Below are 18,365 nucleotides of genomic sequence, written 5' to 3' on the forward strand. Positions count from 1 at the left end.
CCCAGATTAAAATCTGGTAGAGAAGGGGGGCTTGAATCGTCTCGAAATGAAACGAAATGAAAAGGGATGAAAGGGGAGGTCATCAGTGTGCGTTTCAACCTTTCTTTGCATTGAACTTTTACATTTTGAGTCTGCATCTGGCTTAAATAGATTGGTGTGAGATTTGAATGCAATCCTATGGAGAATATCATGATCTGCTTCAGTAGTCACAGTGCATGATGACATGCATGTTTCTTTTAGGTGTATTTCAGATTACCAATGTTGACAGCATTCATGCATCCATAAACCATGTCAGTCCCACTACCATGCTTGGCTATTGAGAGGATACACCTTTTTTGTAAAACTCACTTGTTTACCACCACACATGCTTGACACCATCTAAAGCAAATTTGTTTATCTTGGTCTCAAGAGAGATGAACAGACCAAGCATATGGATCACTGGAACCATGTCGTGTGATCTGAAGAGACCAAGATAAACAAATATACTTTAGATGGTGTCAAGCATGTGTGGTGGTAAACAAGTGAGTTTTACAAAAACAGTGTATCCTATCAAAAGCCAAGCATGGTAGTGGGACTGACATGGTTTGGGGATGCATGAATGCTGTCAACATTGGTAATCTGAACTACACCTAAAAGAAACATGCATGTCATCATGCACTGTGACTACTGAAGCAGATCATGATATTCTCCATAGGATTGCATTCAAATCTCACACCAATCTATTTAAGCCAGATGCAGACTCAAAATGTAAAAGTTCAATGCAAAGAAAGGTTGAAACGCACACTGATGACCTCCCTTTTCATTTCGTTTCATTTCGAGACGATTTGAGCAAACACAGCCCCTTCTCTACCGGATTTTCATCTGGGGTGTACTCACTTTTGTGAGTACATGTTCAAACATTCATGGCTGTATTTTGTTTTTTTCTGAGTGAACAAGAAATTTAAGCGGTTAAATATGTTGTTAAACGGTTACCAATTATTGTGCCAAATTGACATTTCTGCAATGCTTTCCTATGAAAAGATATACTCACAAATCTGCAAAAACTGTGAGGGGTGTATTCACTTTCGTGATATACTGTATAATACTCTCACATCACACACACACACACAGCCTACATTATTCTAGGATACGCGCTTAATGGTATATCAAAGGTACTTGGGCGTACACCACATCTGGCATACAGATTTTTTAATTTCCTATTTGACCCAGATGCATGTGCCAACTTAATTTGATCATGAGGCTGGCATGCTTTACCTTTTTAATCACTGAGTTTCGCTTTATTACTGTTGGTGCAATAATGCTTATCATGTGTGATGTGAGAGAACAGAGCAAAGTAAGGCATGGCACGTCTGACCACTAAATCATCGATTGTCAATATACGGTAAGGAGGCAATAGCATCTCCTACCGTTCAATGCTGGACTAGACATCAGAGCAACTAGTAAAATGTCTAAAACAGGAGCCTGTTCCCTATAGGCAACAAAGGGCCCGGAACCCATCAAGGTGTGATGAGAAATTTTAGTCATTCGTCTTCAAAATGTATGTTTTCCATTCACTTTTTTTCCTTATTTGTTTTCTTGGTCTGTTTTTTTTTTGTGTGGAAGGCACCACTTAATTTACTTCGGTTTTAATACATTTAACTCCACTCTACTCTTCTCTCTTCTATGGCTGTAGGTAGGTTTGTGGCCAACTCTGGTAGTGCAATGGGATGCAATAGACTGGGAGGCATAGATCTCCCTCTACTGTAGATGTAAAGAGATTTAAAATGGGGACATAAACAGCTTTTGAGAATTACTACAAGATGTCAAATGTGGTCATGCACAAGGATGGATTACTGCACAGGCCTACCAAGCCCAGGTCCAGGAGCCCAAGAGCCAAGGAGGCCCTGAAGCCCAAGCCTCTGAGCTACAGAAAAACCCCCCACTCCATTATTGATATTTGTGTTCTCTTTGAAAATGAATGGGGTTTTATTTCTGGTGAGTTAGAATTAAACTGGTGAGTTAACACCAAAACGTAGCATGGAAATCTAGGGGTATTTTGAAGAGTGAAGTGTGGGACACCAGGTCAACAAACCAGAACAGCTGACGGCAAAGCATCAAGGATATCTGGGCTTCCATAACTCCCATGCACAGTTTCTGCCATTGACTTCAATGTTAAACGCATCATGGCCGTTACAGACAGAGTCCTAACCAAGTATTGAACATTGCATGTTATGTAGAAAGTACCAAATTTCAACTGATTTGATGTGAACCGAATTTTGATGAAGAAAATTGTGATTTTATTACAATATTCTAATGATGTGAATTCCCCAATTCATGGGTTTTTTGACCTGGAAGGCCAAAATATGTAAAAATAAAAAATTGAATGATTGGAGTAGTTAAACAACTGGGCCATGAATCCATGCCAGTTTAACATTATCGATGGAATTATGGAAATAAATCAACTTTTTCATGCTATTCTAATAAAGTGGCCTGGAGCTGTATAACAGAGTAGTAAGCATATGTTCCCATTTAAAGTGTAGAAAAGATTTCAGTGCCAGTGCTTGACATGTCCCATCCCCAGATCGCATGAATAAATAAACAAGCTCCCCAAGAAAGATGGCGCTGATTGGTCAGGGCGTTGGCCTACAGGTACGGTTTGAAAGATAATGGGTTATTCTCATGAGCAATTTTCGGATGCATCGTTCATCGGGGGCAGACTAAATTAAACATCCAATCTCACATTTAGTCTGGTTTATCAGACTAAAAAAGAGCGGCTCATTTTCAACCCCATGCCTTCTCTGTAATTACGAAGAATGGAGACAAATGTGTCTTTGCATGAGTATGAGTACGCCTAGGCTACCTGTGTTTGTCTGTGTAATACAGCCATTTTTTTTAATGAAAGCACAAAAAGTAGGGGTAGTTTTTAGAATGGGTGTTCAATCAACCATTACTGGACACTAAAAAGGTTTTGAAACTGTTGTGACAACCACTTAATCAAAAGGCATGCAATCCATCCTTTACCAAAATCAGGAGCTCGCTGTTGCAAGTCATTTTAGTGTCACTGACTTAGTGATTTAACAAAATTGAGTTATATTTCTTCCAGTTCATCCAGAAATGGTTTGCAGGAGTTCAACATATGAAAGCCCAGGTATCCTTGACGCTTTGCTGGTTTTGCTTTTGAATCTGGTGGCCTTTATCTCCCATCTTGGTTATACCCCAAAGATCTCCATACCACATTTGTGTAATGTTACAACTCACCAGACCAAACACTTTGAGAATCAATAGAATGTTACAATGAGGGACTTCAGGGACACTACTCAGAAATCAAGAGACTTGACAGTCCAAAGCTGACAGGTAATCTACATTTCCATGACGCTTGTGAAATATCACAAGCAATCACCTGTAGTCCAAGTTTATCAAACCAGGTATGGTTAAGTGAATGGCCATTGACTCCTATACAGTATTGTAATATTTTGGAAATGCGGTTTGTTTTTTTCTGAGCTGGAAGCCCAAAATGTACAAATAAACACTTGAAATTGATGACAATAGATGGGCAAAGCATTTTTACATGAAATTTTAAATTGGATGGAATGATGCGACATAAAATTCCATGACGAACATTTTTTTGGAAAGGAGCTGAATGTCCATCAAAGCAAGTCAGTCACCACAACCTCAGTGAACTGACTGCCCCTCAGGTCAAACCATTGGAGCCTGCAAGTACCAGCACATTTAATGCTTCAATTTAACTCTATTTTGTTTAAATATGAAATTTGTCTCCCACGCAAAGAAAAACACCCAACACTAGTATTTGACCGCCATAAAAAGGTTTTTATTGTGTCTAAATATACATCGACCCCCATCCTTATCGCGTGGCTGCCGCTTAGCGGTAACGGTGCAGCTGCAGGGTGTTGCGTCTCCTCCAGGCGGCGCGGCGAGAGCCTCCAATGGTCTGGTGGAACTTGTGGCCCTTGCCCAGGCCGCGGCTCTTCTTGCCCGCTGACGTCAGGCCACGCATCTCCCTGTGCTTGTGCACCGCCTTGGTGATCCATTGGGTGTCGGGGTTGCGGCGGATGGCCTTGTGGAAGGTATCGATCAGGATCACCTCGAAGAATTTGTAGGTGGAGTCCTCACCCACCCAGTAGGAGTTCAGCACGCGCAGACCTCCGCAGTGGCGCCCAGCACGCTCCTGGAGAAGGGGAACAGGGGAAAGAGCCCAGTTAGAAACAGTGTTTGTAACGGTATAATACATAGGAATTTAGCATCCACCGGGCTCAGTGGCTGGCCGGCACGCTCCTAAGAAAGAAAGAAGTGGACATTTTTCCGCTAGAACCATTTACTTTCTGTTCAGTTTCCTAGCCTACAAATAACTCAGTTGCACCAGACATGCCTGGAAGAGATTGCAGAGAGCAGCAGGGGAGGAACCCAGTCAGAAACCATGCTTTTATTTCAGTCAGACTTGGTAATATCACTTCATGTCAAATTATGGGAGGGCTGTGGAGGGGGTGGGGGAGAACAAAAACTTCCAGTTGAAAGCTTCTGCATTCCTTTTCACCTTGCATTGAGTTTGAATTGTACCATCGAAGTAGTCATTCCGTCTGGCCACATCTTGACCAATTATGTTGCTTATTAACTGCATTTAACGATCGCATCAAAACAAAACGCATGCAGCCAACAATGGCACAGCTAAGTGGATGGCTGAACTGGGTGTGTAATCCTGTTCCGATGGGGTCTGGCTAGAAGTTAGAGGTAGAGCTCAGAGCTCATCACATCAAGAGACGCACACATGGAACAATCAAACAGGTTGTCCAATAATCTCAGCAGGTGGCCATTAGTGCCCCAGACCATCAATATGACTCAGCTGTACCATACAATGATACCGTCATCAGGCTGACCAGAACGGTGCCTGTGCGGCACAAGAACAGTTCTGTCAGCCTTAACCTTGCCTTGAGAGAAAGCAGACTACAGTGAAGGTGATACTTATTCAACAAGTGAAAAAAGACCACATTTGCCAGTGACCAAAAGGCTAAATCAAAGGTTCAGGCACTTTAACACAGGCAGACAAGATCACAAACACCTCATTGACGTGAATGCACCAATTTGTTAGTTTTATGTGCATTTCTTGGATCCACTGGGGTGCAATATTAGAAACTGATAATCTAGGCTCTGATTTGGCCATGTGAATATTCAGACATACATTTTCAGTACATGATGCATAGCCTACCTGCCCATCGAAATCCGAACCACTCATGTTGAAAAATAATACTGTAGCATCATAAGTGTCCTGCTCGGTGAACTTAGATCTTGACCTACAATTCATTACGTTCTTTGGGGTACCAAATCCCCAGTACTCCCTGTAGTATGAATAGATTTCAGTTGTGCATTTTACAATGTGAGCTCAAACACAGGGACCACCACGAACAGAAAACGTAAGCCACAGTGGTAAACTTCCCTGATCATCAGTTATCCAAGTCTTAGCAGACACCCAAGAACCTGTAACACTAATACGCTGTGAAAAGCCCACCTCCATAATCAGGTGCTCCAACATAACACATAGTTTCCCTTTGGTGATGTAATGGTCCTGTTTAGAGCATTCCTCCAGTAACCTACAACTCAACCCATGGAAATATAATTCAAGATTTCCATCCTTGGGTTACCATGCAACATTAAAAGCATGTGTACAACCAACAACCTGGTACTACGCATCATCGCCACCCTTCACACCAAGGACAAGACAGAGGCCTAAGACAGAGGCCTACGTACCTCGGCGACGGACTGCAGGCTGCGGGCGAACTTGATCTGGTTGACGCCATGGTGCACAGGCTTGCCGTAGGTGGCACCCTTGGGCACGGGGCGCTTGCGGCCACCACGGCGCACACGCACACGGTAGATGACGTAACCTGCAGAGGACAAACACACAAAGAGGGACAAACAGTTACTATTAAAGGATAGTTCCGGCGTAAAATGAAAGTTTCACCATCGCTTTCCCATGCCACATAATGTATCTAATGATGAGCCATTCCGGGCAATGCCGCGCCGTTATGGAGTTAGCTAATTTTAAGCTTTTTGGTGAAAAACGCAGCCAACGCATCACGGCGGGGCCAATTATAAACCTATTCTTTTCTGATGTTTCCCCGCTATAAACAACTTCAAAAACGCTACACACTTCATCACAAAGGTCTCGTCAATCAAACCGAGGCACAGAGAATGTCATCGGACCACACAATCTTTCACTGGCCAGTGTTTTCAGAGGTGTCTCACTGTTGCAACTCTCTGACCCGGATGCCAGGGCGCGCGAGGTCAGAAGGACCATTACGCAACGGAGGAGGGCTGGAGGAATTTATAAAGTCGTACTAGAAGTACTCTTGTAAGTACACCACCAGTGGTGTGTTATTACAAAGCTGAATCCATGTTATATTATACCGTGTTGCAATTACTTTGTAAGTAGTCTGCCTACCTGTACTCTCCATGCAACTCTTCAAATCTGCTGCCTGCACACACGGTAGTAGCGATCCCTCCGGGTTTTTACGCCAGTTTCGTCCACTTCTAATGCTATTAGCCATTCCCGTAATATGGCTGGTTTAGACGGTGGCAGTCGGTGAAAACGGTCGGGGTTCCAGCTTTTCATTTTACGGTGGTAGCCGGTGCGAACCGCGGACCATGTTTAGCCTACCTAGCCCCCTGATTGAGTAGCCTGCATCCGGGTCAGAGAGTTGCAACAGTGAGACACCTCTGAAAACACTGGCCAGTGAAAGATTGTGTGGTCCGATGACATTCTCTGTGCCTCGGTTTGATTGACGAGACCTTTGTGATGAAGTGTGTAGCGTTTTTGAAGTTGTTTATAGCGGGGAAACATCAGAAAAGAATAGGTTTATAATTGGCCCCGCCGTGATGCGTTGGCTGCGTTTTTCACCAAAAGGCTTAAAATTAGCTAACTCCATAACGGCGCGGCATTGCCCGGAATGGCTCATCATTAGATACATTATGTGGCATGGGAAAGCGATGGTGAAACTTTCATTTTACGCCGGAACTATCCTTTAAGACCATATATACACAGCCACCAGTGATGTCCCACTACGAGAAAGTGACACACTAGGTGTTAAGTTCCATTTTAACAGCATGACATCAAAACGAAATTCTCAATTTACTCAGACAGGTCAGACTGCCACAACGCAGAGGTAATTTATAACAACATTTGGGGACTTCAAATGCTTGCTAAAGCTTTATAATTCAGCAGCATGTCCTCATAGGGCTTCCAGTGACTTAAACATGATGCCTCTACCTAAGTTTGAATGGGGACAATATGGGCAGATCAGAGACTTCCTGGACACCTTTATTTTCAACATCTCTGCCTAATTTATACCCATGAGACCTACCTTGCTTGGCTTTGTATCCCAGACGGCGGGCCTTGTCGGGTCTGGTGGGCCTAGGAGCACGGTGGAGGCTGGAGAGCTGACGGTACTGCCAGCATCTAACGCGGAGCAGAAAACGCATCACGTCTGACTGCTTCTTCCTCCATAGCTCCTGCATATACTTGTACGCTCCCATGTTGTATCAGCTGTGAAATGTACATCACATACATTTAGAACGCGACCAATGTAACATTTCGCCAGACAGAACACTGCTGCATACTGTTGCAAGTTTGACGGCATGGGTAAGATGGCAACATGCAACACCAACAATCACAACATAGACCTATCGTTCTTCGGCTAAGTACAATGCCTGTCAGTTATTGGCAACCCTACAATAGAGACCTGCACAAAGACAACCCATTTCGCAAATTGTACGGGAGAAAACTGTGATATGTGGCAGGCGACAAGTTAACAGGCTCATTTCCCAGATCAGGCTAAGTACTGAAGCATGCACTTCATACACAACACAAGTGCCCATACAACTCAGGTTCTGGCGAATACATGCCACCACATAACAATACATAGAGACTACTCAGGCACACGTCTGAAAACAGTTTATATTCCTCTTGAATCACCGAATTCAACACAATATCCTCTGGTGTAGAACGCAGTGCGGTCTGCTTGCTAACTGGCTACAGTTTCACACCGCACCAAATTAAGTGTTGATAAGTGAAAAATCTAGAACCGTTAACTAAAAAATAAAGTCATGTCAGTGGTGTTCAGGTATTCCGCTACGAAGATAGAAAATTTGAAAACTCGATTATACTGTGTTAACTATGATTTTATAGGGATGGCATTTTCAGAAAAGGTACAAAATCTAGCTTACATGATGGCGTACCAGCCGGAAAGGAAGGGGAGAAATCCCAGCATGCCTTTTGACAAAGTCGGTGACGCGCCTTCCTGTTTTGCTTCTTGGGAACTGTAGGCAATATTTTCCTCACATTTTTGCTTTGTTATGCTGTGTACATTATTTGAAAAATGTTATATGATAATAAAATGTCATTATGGAAAAATCGAGTATACACGTGCTCGTTAACTATTCGCACGTGTGCGTGTAACCCATGTCGCCTGGGTCAAGACAGCGAAATATACAACTTATTTATTATACTAAATATTTATTTTATTCATAATAAAATACAATGTGAAGCATTCAGTTTTACCCTCAACGGATTGTTAAAATAACCATAAACAGTTATTTTGTAAAAACGGATATGACGTAGCCTAATAATTCTGACAGGGAGAAAGGAAATGCAAGCAGCACAGACTTTCTGATGCGAGATCAAGGAAACTGAGAGCTGTTTAATGTTAACGCTTCTTCACAACATTTGAAATATTGTTAACATACAAATCGCATCTCTTTTGCGTAGGAAAAACGACTGACTGTTGCGTTGTCTGAAAACTTCAGGGGTAAAACTGGGTTTGCAGACTCTGGCAAGCTAGCTCCTTCGCTCATGATTTCTTTTCCTGTGTAACCTTCTACTTGTGCAGTAAGTACCAGTCTTTTTACTCTTCCTATGATTTATTGTATCTGTGTAGATGATAATATACGTCTTAAAAACGTGTTGTGTGAGTGGTTAACTGCAAACGACATAGAGCTAATGTAAAACAAAGTACACAAACCTGTTAGCCATATTTCAGATAGGTTGGGTCCATTATTTACATTTGTCTGGCACTCTGTGTATTACTAAACTCAACATTATTACCTAAGAAACATTATCAGTGTAGCTGATGTACACAAAGCTGTATATCCCAATTATCCTCCTAACCGTCAACGATGTCAACACAAGATGCGTTTGTTTATGTTTCTGTCAAGGACAATACATCACAATGGGGAAAGGTTGTAAAGTTGTGGTCTGTGGCTTGGCATCAGTAGGAAAGACTGCAATTCTGGAACATCTTCTATACGGAAACCACACAGTTGGTGAGTAGTTATCAGCGATGTTTGGTGTGTCGAAAGTACACGAAGTCAATGTCTACACTGTGTGTTTTTATTTGGAATTATATTTTGACAACTTCGATCTTAGGCATTCATCAAGCGCATATCAGCCAAATGTAACATATGTGCATCTCTCCAACTGGCAACTTAATTGAACAATTGATCAATCATCAATATCATTGCCAGGTTCGGAGTCAAATCAAACCCAGGAGGATGTGTACGTAGCTTCAGTGGAGACGGACCGTGGGGTGAGGGAGCAGTTGCGCCTGTACGACACTAGGGGGCTCCACGATGGTGTGGATCTGCCCAAACATTATTTCTCCGTGGCCGACGGCTTTGTGCTGGTCTACAGTGTTGACAGCTTGGAGTCCTTCAAGAAAGTGGATGCCCTGAAGAAAGAAATCGACAAGTCCAGAGACAAGAAAGAGGTATGCATTGTCAAATTACCGTGCATTGTTTTGTGTTATAGGACTTTTTGTTTAACAAATCCAAAGATCTAAGCTTAATGATGAAGTTATGGTTAAAGACATCAAAGACACCACAGGTCTAAATAGTTTTCTGACCCTTACAATGTACTGGACATCACTTTTGCCATAATCAAACAGTCATCTCACTGCTGACACACAAATTAAGAGTGGTACCAGCCACAGGGTTTTGCTATAAATAAATTCTGATTTTATCTCCCTCCCAGTATAATATCATTGAGTAACCTGCGGAAGGGGAGAGCCTTTAGTCTTCATAATATCATCACTTTCTTTGTTGCCACTGATCACAATCAACTAACCCTGACTAACAACCAACATAATCGTATCTTATCGTATGGCCTTCAGAGCATAGTGCCTTGGTCACAAGTTTTTTTTGCTTCCATTTATTTTGGTAACCTCTAATCTCACTTCAAACGCTCTCTTCCTGGCCAGGTGACGGTGATCGTGCTGGGCAACAAGTCTGACCTGCGTGATCGTCGGCAGGTTGAGAGCGAGGTGGCGCAGCAGTGGGCGCGCGGGGAGAAGGTGAAGCTGTGGGAGGTGAGCGTGGCGGAGCGCAGCTCCCTCATCGAGCCCTTCACCACGCTCACCAGCCGCCTCACCCAGCCGCAGAGCAAGTCGGCCTTCCCCCTGCCCGGGCGCAAGAGCAAGGGCACCACCTCCAACGACATCTGAGCTCCCCCCAACCCTAACACACACACACACGCACATACACGCACACACACACACACACACAAGACTGGGCACTGCTAAGCAAGTCCCCCTGTCCGACCTCAAGGGCACCATCTCCTACCCGGGCGCCGCCCTAGCGGTGAAGCAGCGCATTCGGCTCGGCTAGTTCTGAGGTCTATGGCAATCAGGCAAACCATCTCCAACGACATCTGAGCTTCCCCCAACCCTAACAGACACGCACACACAGACACACTAGACTGGGCACTGCTGAGCAAGTCTGCTTTCCCCCTGCCTGGATGCAAGAGCAAGGGCACCACCTCCATTGACATCTGAACCCCTTACTGTAATGGCCATTGAGTTTAGAGACAACAGAGAAAATCTGCCTTCACCGACTGGATTCACCACCCAAAACGACATACATGACCCCCAAACATAACACATTACACAACACTACATTTGGCAGACGCTTTTAACTGAAGCACCACACACACACGCACGCACGCAAATCCCATCCAGACTGGGCACTTGGTCCGTCTTGCCTTTCCTGGACACAAGAGATGTCTGAGACCCTTACCCTCCTCAACATTATCTGACTTCCATTGCCTTTCACATCCCTAAACGTGTAATTCGCCTTGAGCACTCATTTACCATCAGCAGCAACAGATCTGTTTGATCATCCAATCATCCAACAATGGACAGCTCAGAGCAAGTCTGCCTTCCTCCTGCCTGGACACAAGTGAAATCACCTCCAGCAATATCTGAACCCTCCCCCTCCACAAATCATGCTTTTGCTTTGAGGAGCTGCTCATTATGATTAACCATGTTACACATCCATGTCCCACACCCCCAATACAGTGTAGGCTACAGCAGGACTATTACTGTTTAAATTCAGGATGGTAGCAGCTGCCTGGAACCAGTGAAAGCAGACGCATCAGGAACATCTGTCGGCGGGATGATCGAGGGCTTTGATGGGCCATTTTCACTTGACACGTATCGACTCTCAATGTCGACGTCGTTTATAGAAGCTATGCTCCCACAAATTATTGATTTCAATGACGTTCATGAAATATTTACATTTATGTCGAGGTGCCTGAGGAGCATCATCCATTCACTCCCTTTACATTTCTTTAGTTGAATGCACTGGAAAGGAAAATGAAGTTGTGTGCAATGGACAAGAACATATAAGACTTTATTGAGCACATCTGTATGTACCTGTAGTAAAATGCTGATGATGTACATGTAGTAAGTTTTGTTGCACTGTGCAACATAAAGGTCAAGTGAAGGTGATATTGATTGTTCATATGTGAGTCCTGACAATGCCCTGGAGAGGCTGTATGAAAGTGACCTTGTACAAGTATTTTCATTTGTGTGTTAAAATTAGAAGCTCCATGATGCAAAGAAAGAAAGCTTTTTGCTGACTGAGAAATACACTAAATGTACCTACCTAGCGATCTTTCATTCTTGGCTTTTAGGCATTATAATAAATGTCACCATATCCTTTTTCATAACTATAAATAACCTATGGTATTTTTTTGATCGTGTTGGCTGCTTACTAGACACCACAACCTTGACAAAGCCTTTGTTTAAAAATGAGTGTGCAATATATCATTGCATTTTTAGTAAGAACGGAGTGTGTGTGTGTGTGAGAGAGCGAGTCTGTGGTTGTGTGTGTGGTTTCAACAGTGCACACAGTGTATCCAACAATACAGGTCAGTGAGAGTTTAAGAGGCAACAAAATCAGTTGTAATTCAGCTTTAATAGAAGTCTGGGAAATTCACATTGCAGTTTTTCAGGTTTGGCCAAAGAAAGGATCATGCAGTGCTACAGTTTTCACAAGCCACCGTAACGCAGCCTCCGCAGCCACATTACGTTATTATTACACGTCATTTACGACATTGTTATTATGCCATTAAAAATAACTCTTCCAAAAAGCCTGCCATCTACAGCTGATTTACAACAGGATAGAAAACAAAAACAAAACACAAAAAGAGGGATAAAAGAGCAACACAAAAACAACAACAAAAGAGCAAATGCATGTAGGATGCAGCACTGCCTGATAGTGACTTTTACTTGGGGGGTGAAAATAAAAGAAGAGGAAGTCCAGACAAAAAAAGGAAGCATCACGTTACAAAGAGGCCAATACAGAAATACAAATTAAATCCAACCCCTCCCTCACACCCGCCGCCCTTCAATACCCCCAATAAAAATGTCCCACAGCTCTATCAATACCCCCCCCCCCTTCTCATCCCTTCCCCACCAGATACAGACCACATCTCATCCCATCACCCCCCACCCTCCCATTCACACACACACACACACACACACACACACACACACACACACACACACACACACACACACACACACACACACACACACACAGACACACACAGACACACACACCACCTCTCTCACACACACACCCCTCCCCATACACACACACAGACGTATTTCTCCACATCCACCTCTCCTCTTCTCTCCTCTTCTCTCCGCTCTTCTCTCCAAATTTCTGGGTCAGTCTATGTGGCGTAGCGCTTGGTCCACTGCTTGGCTATCCTGTCGTGCTCAGATCTGTTGGTTGTGTACTGGGTGGCAATACTTCCCACCAGTGGGTCAGCTGAAAGGGGAAAGACAGACAACGGTTACACACGTACAGTTTCAGTTGCATAACAGATGCACAGAAATGCCCCTCTTTTTCACTCAAGCACACACAAAACACCACTTGTCACACGCTGTCTCTTATTCTCTGACAATTTCCTTCTCTCTCCCTCACTCACACACACACACACACACACACACACACACACACACACACACACACACACACACACACACACACACACACACACACACACACACACACACCATGTAGGTAGAGAGAGAGAGAGAAAGAAAGAGAGAGAGAGAGCACACTTTCCGATCATTGGTGGGTAAACAGTGTTGAGCACTTCAGTGACTCAACGCTCGTCCTACTCATTGCCTCTGACTCAGATACAAACCCACAATGAATCAATGAAAGCAAAGCAGTAGTAGCATCCAAGGAGACGCATTAACATAACTACATAACTCCACTCATGAAACAACTTGTCTGCACTAGAAACGGGTAGAATAGAGTGCACTAAAATGACACCAAATGTTGTCCAACAACAACAGGTATTGTGTGTGTGTCGGTAAAATGTTTGGTCACAGTTGTACAGGACTGTATGCTCAAGTAAGAAACATGGTTGGACTGATGGGCCATAAGTACCAAATACGCACGCATTCAGACATGACAACAGCAAAGAGAAATAACGGTTGCCAGAAAAACTAGATTATCAAAAGCCTTCAGCTTAAGTTGGTGACCATACGCTGTGACAGTGTCTTTTGCTAAATTTTGCTAAAATGCACAGGCGCCTTTTGCAAAAATTGTGAATTTGACCTCACCTCACCATGCTGAGAGAGCTCAACACATCTACAGTAGCTAAGGCATCATAGCCCACTGCACTTGTGCTATGCCAGAACACAGTACTAGCCTCAGGCCAGCCCATGTCCAGTTGAGACTTGAACACTTCAGAGCACATAAACCAAGAAAAAAAACTACCACTCATAGCTTTTTTCCTTTCTTTTACATTTTTTTAAACAGCAAGGAACAGTGACTCATCTCTTTTTTAGACAAAATCAGTTGAGGAACGTTTTAATACCTTCAATGAAGGCACAAGCATAACATCACCCTAATGATATGAACATAAAAAAGGGCGTTTGCGGTAATTTGAGAAGAGGAAAAGTCTAAAACGATGAAATATGTGAAAAGCCTTGTTCAGTGTGGCTGTGTGGAAGACATGGAGGAATGCAAAAAGGTACAGAGAAGACTGTGGCCCAACCACACACTGGAGGAACTCCCCGTAGATTTATTAAGACACAGTTGCAGTGTTTCGACTCACCAGGGTCTTCATCAGAGAAAACAAAAGTAGTGACTGCATATCTATAATTTTAACAAAGCTTTTGGGAGCTGTACCAGTACTGTGTGCGTAGTCTTCTCAGTCAATTAGGGCAGAATAGGGGTGGTAAGTCTACACACACCAGCACGCACGCACGCACACACACACACACACACACACACACACACACACACACACACACACACACACACACACACACACACACACACACACACACACACACACACACGGGCTGTATTATTAGACACCTATTACTAATGTGTGGTGGTGGTGGTCGTGTGTGTGTGTGTGTGTGTGTGTGTGTGTGTTCATGATCTTTTGAGTCTTCCTGACTACTGATAGTGCCAGAGAGAATGGCTCTCTTACACGTTAAAGAGCAGAGTGCATCTCAGGCATACAGGCATAAAGAGTACAGGGGTACAGTGTGTATCTCCTAGGAATCCCACTGCTGTCTGTTGCTGATAACTTCAGGCGGCAGCTCTGCTTTTATCAAAACAACAGACTTAGAGCGTGTGTGTGTGTGTGTGTGTGTGTGTGTGTGTGTGTGTGTGTGGTCTTCTCTCCTCACCAGGGTTGAGGAGTGTGTGTGTGTGTGTGTGTGTGTGTGTGTGTGTGTGTGTGTGTGTGTGTGTGTGTGTGTGTGTGTGTGTGTGTGTGTGTGTGTGTGTGTGCGGTCTCCTCTCCTCACCAGGGTTGCAGTCTGTGAGTAGGGAGCAGATGGACAGCAGGACCTTGGAGATGGTCAACGCTGGACTCCAGTTGTCCTTCAGGATGTCCAGACAGATCACACCCTGACTGTTGATGTTGCAGTGGTAGATACGCGTACGGAACGTCACCTGAGGAGAGAGAGAGGGGGAGAGAGAGGGAGAGGGAGTGAGAGAGAGAGAGAGAGAGATCACAACCTGACTGTTGTTGCGACAGTGCTAAATCTGCTAAATAAGATGCCGTTCGTGTAGAGAACACGCACACTTCGTCTATGAACATTTTGGATATAACTTCTGAGCACATTGACTTGGTTCAAAATGTTACTTCTCAAAAGGGGTGGTGTATTCATTATTGCTGTGCACTATATGGTAAACAGATAGTTTGATTCATCTTTGGCAGTATTTTGTTGTGAGGAAAATGGGTGGCGCTGCCAAAAAGCCGCCTGAGAGGGTCATCAGTCATAGGTGTTATGACGTACCAATAGAAACGTTTTCCCATCATGATGAGCCAACAGGATAAGTCATCCACCACAAATTTCACAAGTTATGAAATCTGTCTTCACACATAGTTGTATTTCTCTGTGGGCAGCTACAGTGTCTAGATAGATAGATAGATAGATAGATAGACAGACAGACAGACAGACAGACAGACAGACAGACAGACAGACAGCCAGCCAGCCAGCCAGCCAGCCAGACAGACAGATAGATAGATAGATAGATAGATAGATAGATAGATAGATAGATAGATAGATAGATAGATAGATAGATAGATAGATTAGATAGGTAGATGTAGTCTTTAGTGAAAGTGTGGTTCACCTTTGGAGGTTTGAAGGGGTAGTCTGGAGTGAAGGCGATGTCCAGGAAAAATATCCCTCCCTCGTACACGGAGCCTGGAGGCCCCAAAATGGTGGACCTCCACTCATACATGTTATCACCTTTAGGGCCAGCACTGCAAACACAAAACACACACATATTATAGATATATACCAGCACTGCCAACACAAAACACACACACATTATAGGTATATACCAGCACTGCAAACACAAAACACACACATATTATAGATATATACCAGCACTGCCAACACAAAACACACACACATTATAGGTATTTACTGACACAAAACACACACATTATAAATTAGGTAGGCTATATACCAGAACTGCCAACACAAAACACACACATATCATATATACCAGCACTGTAAGCACAAAACACACACATATCATATACTGTATACCAGCACTGCAAACACAACGCATAAACACACACAATAGTCAAAATGTCAGTTTCGAAATCCACATAATGCAGACCCCACGCACAAATTCTGTATGGGCTTCCCTTACTGTATTAAGTGACAGAGAAGGTCAACATTTCAATATATTTCTACATTTGCTCAGCAAATATGAATGGGATCATCTTTTGATGTTTATTATCATGCTAAGTGACGTAAAGCAATCTCGATTCGTCACGACACCTGAGAGCGGACCGCGCGGCCAAAACTTACATATGGGGTTTTCAGCTTACAGACCCCTGTTGGGAGCGAGACTGGCTTCATTCGCTCACTATTGACTTGTTTAACCATTGGTAGACTCCTGAAGGCTATAATTTTCTGTGAAAATGCTACCTTGTGCTCCTTTAAGATTAGAAAATTAGTTAAGATTCAATTCAATTTTACTATTGTGCATCTGTAGTCCAGATTGACCCATAAAAGTGCCAACTCTGGCATAGATCCAGCCAATAGTCTAATAAAACTACTTATCTCTCTCTCTCAAACACACACACACACACACACACACACACACACACACACACACACACACACACACACACACACACACACACACACACACACACACACACACACACACACACACACACACACACAAGTATAGACAGTTCATTGGCCCTTATTGGTTAAGTGGATTTAGGTTGGCATTTCCTGACAAGGGGGGTTAAGGGGAAATAACACTTGAACATAAAAGCCCCATTTGCACAATCTTTAGTCTACCGCCTTCTGCGCCCAATTTAGGCTATGTGATTCAATGGCCTTGGAGATAGCCAAAGCATAATCTTATTATAAGGGCATTTGGGGACTTTTAGAGAGAACAATTAGATCGACAAAAGAATGAAATGGACTTTGGAACTTCTAACTCCCACGGCACTATTACTTCATTCTAAAACATAATCATTCATTTGCAGTGATGTTAGGATGTGTATGATCAACACTGGGGGTGGGGCCGGGCCTTCCTCGCCTGCTACTGTCAAAAATAACCCTATCCCGCAGTGGGAAAAAAAAAACAATTTAATTCATTTAAAAAGATAGGCCTACATTTCCAAAATTGTGGGGTGTATCAAAACGTAGGTCAAAATCGAGATAGGATTGAATTGTGAGTTGAGTGTATCGTTTCAGCCCTAGTATTGACAGACCCAGCATAAGTAGATGATTGTTAGCGCCATGTAAAAGCTGCATAATACACAGGATAACACAATAACACACTGGACACAGTCATACATAGTTATGAATTTTGGAGATGAAAAGACATTTCTCTGACAAAACGAATAATTCATAATTCGTAATGTTCAGTATCTTGATTGCTTGATGCATCGTGCTGCTTGCAAGCCTGGTGGTACAGGCGCCTCCGTTCCCGTACCACCAGGCTTGCAAGCAGCACGATGCATCAAGCAATCAAGATACTGAACACTCAACCCACTCTCCCTTCACTGTCAGCCTCTAGCCAGCCAGGCCACTGACAACGCTCCCCCCCCTCATCCCCACCACCATATCTGCGACTGAACATTCCACCTGCACTACTACATCTGTGACTGAACTTTCAACCTGCACTAACTCAAAACATGCACACACACACACACACACACACACACACACACACACACACACACACACACACACACACACACACACACACACACACACACACACACACACACACACACACACACACACAAGCACACTGCACTTTCTGCACAAAACCCAAACATACACACACTGACACACAACTCATACTCACACACATACACACACACACACACACACACACATACACAGGTACACACACACAGACGCACACCGCACTTTCTACCTGCACTAAACACACACACACACACACACACACACACACACACACACACACACACACACACACACACACACACACACACACACACACACACACACACACGCATACAAACACACACACACACACACATACTGCTGCTG

At 43.6% G+C, this 18,365-nt stretch overlaps 3 protein-coding genes across 6 annotated transcripts in view; 1 reads left to right on the plus strand and 2 right to left on the minus strand.

The window, feature by feature from the left end:
• Positions 1-3,786: 3,786 nt before the first annotated feature.
• On the minus strand, positions 3,787-8,322 carry rpl15 (ribosomal protein L15). The gene is made up of 4 exons (XM_063185618.1): positions 8,215-8,322; positions 7,353-7,534; positions 5,740-5,876; positions 3,787-4,165 (listed from the first exon to the last, which is right to left on the minus strand). Exons 2-4 carry the CDS (start codon positions 7,522-7,524, stop codon positions 3,860-3,862), a joined length of 615 nt encoding a protein of 204 aa, XP_063041688.1. The 5' UTR covers positions 7,525-7,534; positions 8,215-8,322; the 3' UTR covers positions 3,787-3,859.
• Positions 8,323-8,630: 308 nt separating this feature from the next.
• Positions 8,631-12,013, plus strand: nkiras1 (NFKB inhibitor interacting Ras-like 1). The gene is made up of 4 exons (XM_063185623.1): positions 8,631-8,875; positions 9,202-9,309; positions 9,511-9,752; positions 10,242-12,013. Exons 2-4 carry the CDS (start codon positions 9,216-9,218, stop codon positions 10,482-10,484), a joined length of 579 nt encoding a protein of 192 aa, XP_063041693.1. The 5' UTR covers positions 8,631-8,875; positions 9,202-9,215; the 3' UTR covers positions 10,485-12,013.
• Positions 12,014-12,218: 205 nt separating this feature from the next.
• ube2e1 (ubiquitin-conjugating enzyme E2E 1) overlaps positions 12,219-18,365 on the minus strand; it is a 23,951-nt gene continuing 17,804 nt past the window's right edge. For all 4 annotated transcript variants that reach the window (XM_063185620.1, XM_063185619.1, XM_063185622.1 and 1 more), the window contains exons 4-6: positions 15,940-16,072; positions 15,108-15,255; positions 12,219-13,098 (exon numbers count right to left, since the gene is read on the minus strand). In XM_063185620.1, the coding sequence (XP_063041690.1) occupies positions 13,001-13,098; positions 15,108-15,255; positions 15,940-16,072 (379 nt within the window). In that variant the 3' untranslated portion in view covers positions 12,219-13,000. The remainder of the gene's footprint in view (positions 13,099-15,107; positions 15,256-15,939; positions 16,073-18,365) is intronic.

This window comes from Engraulis encrasicolus, chromosome 20 (genome assembly GCF_034702125.1).
Source record: "Engraulis encrasicolus isolate BLACKSEA-1 chromosome 20, IST_EnEncr_1.0, whole genome shotgun sequence".
Classification (NCBI taxonomy): Eukaryota; Metazoa; Chordata; class Actinopteri; order Clupeiformes; family Engraulidae; genus Engraulis; species Engraulis encrasicolus.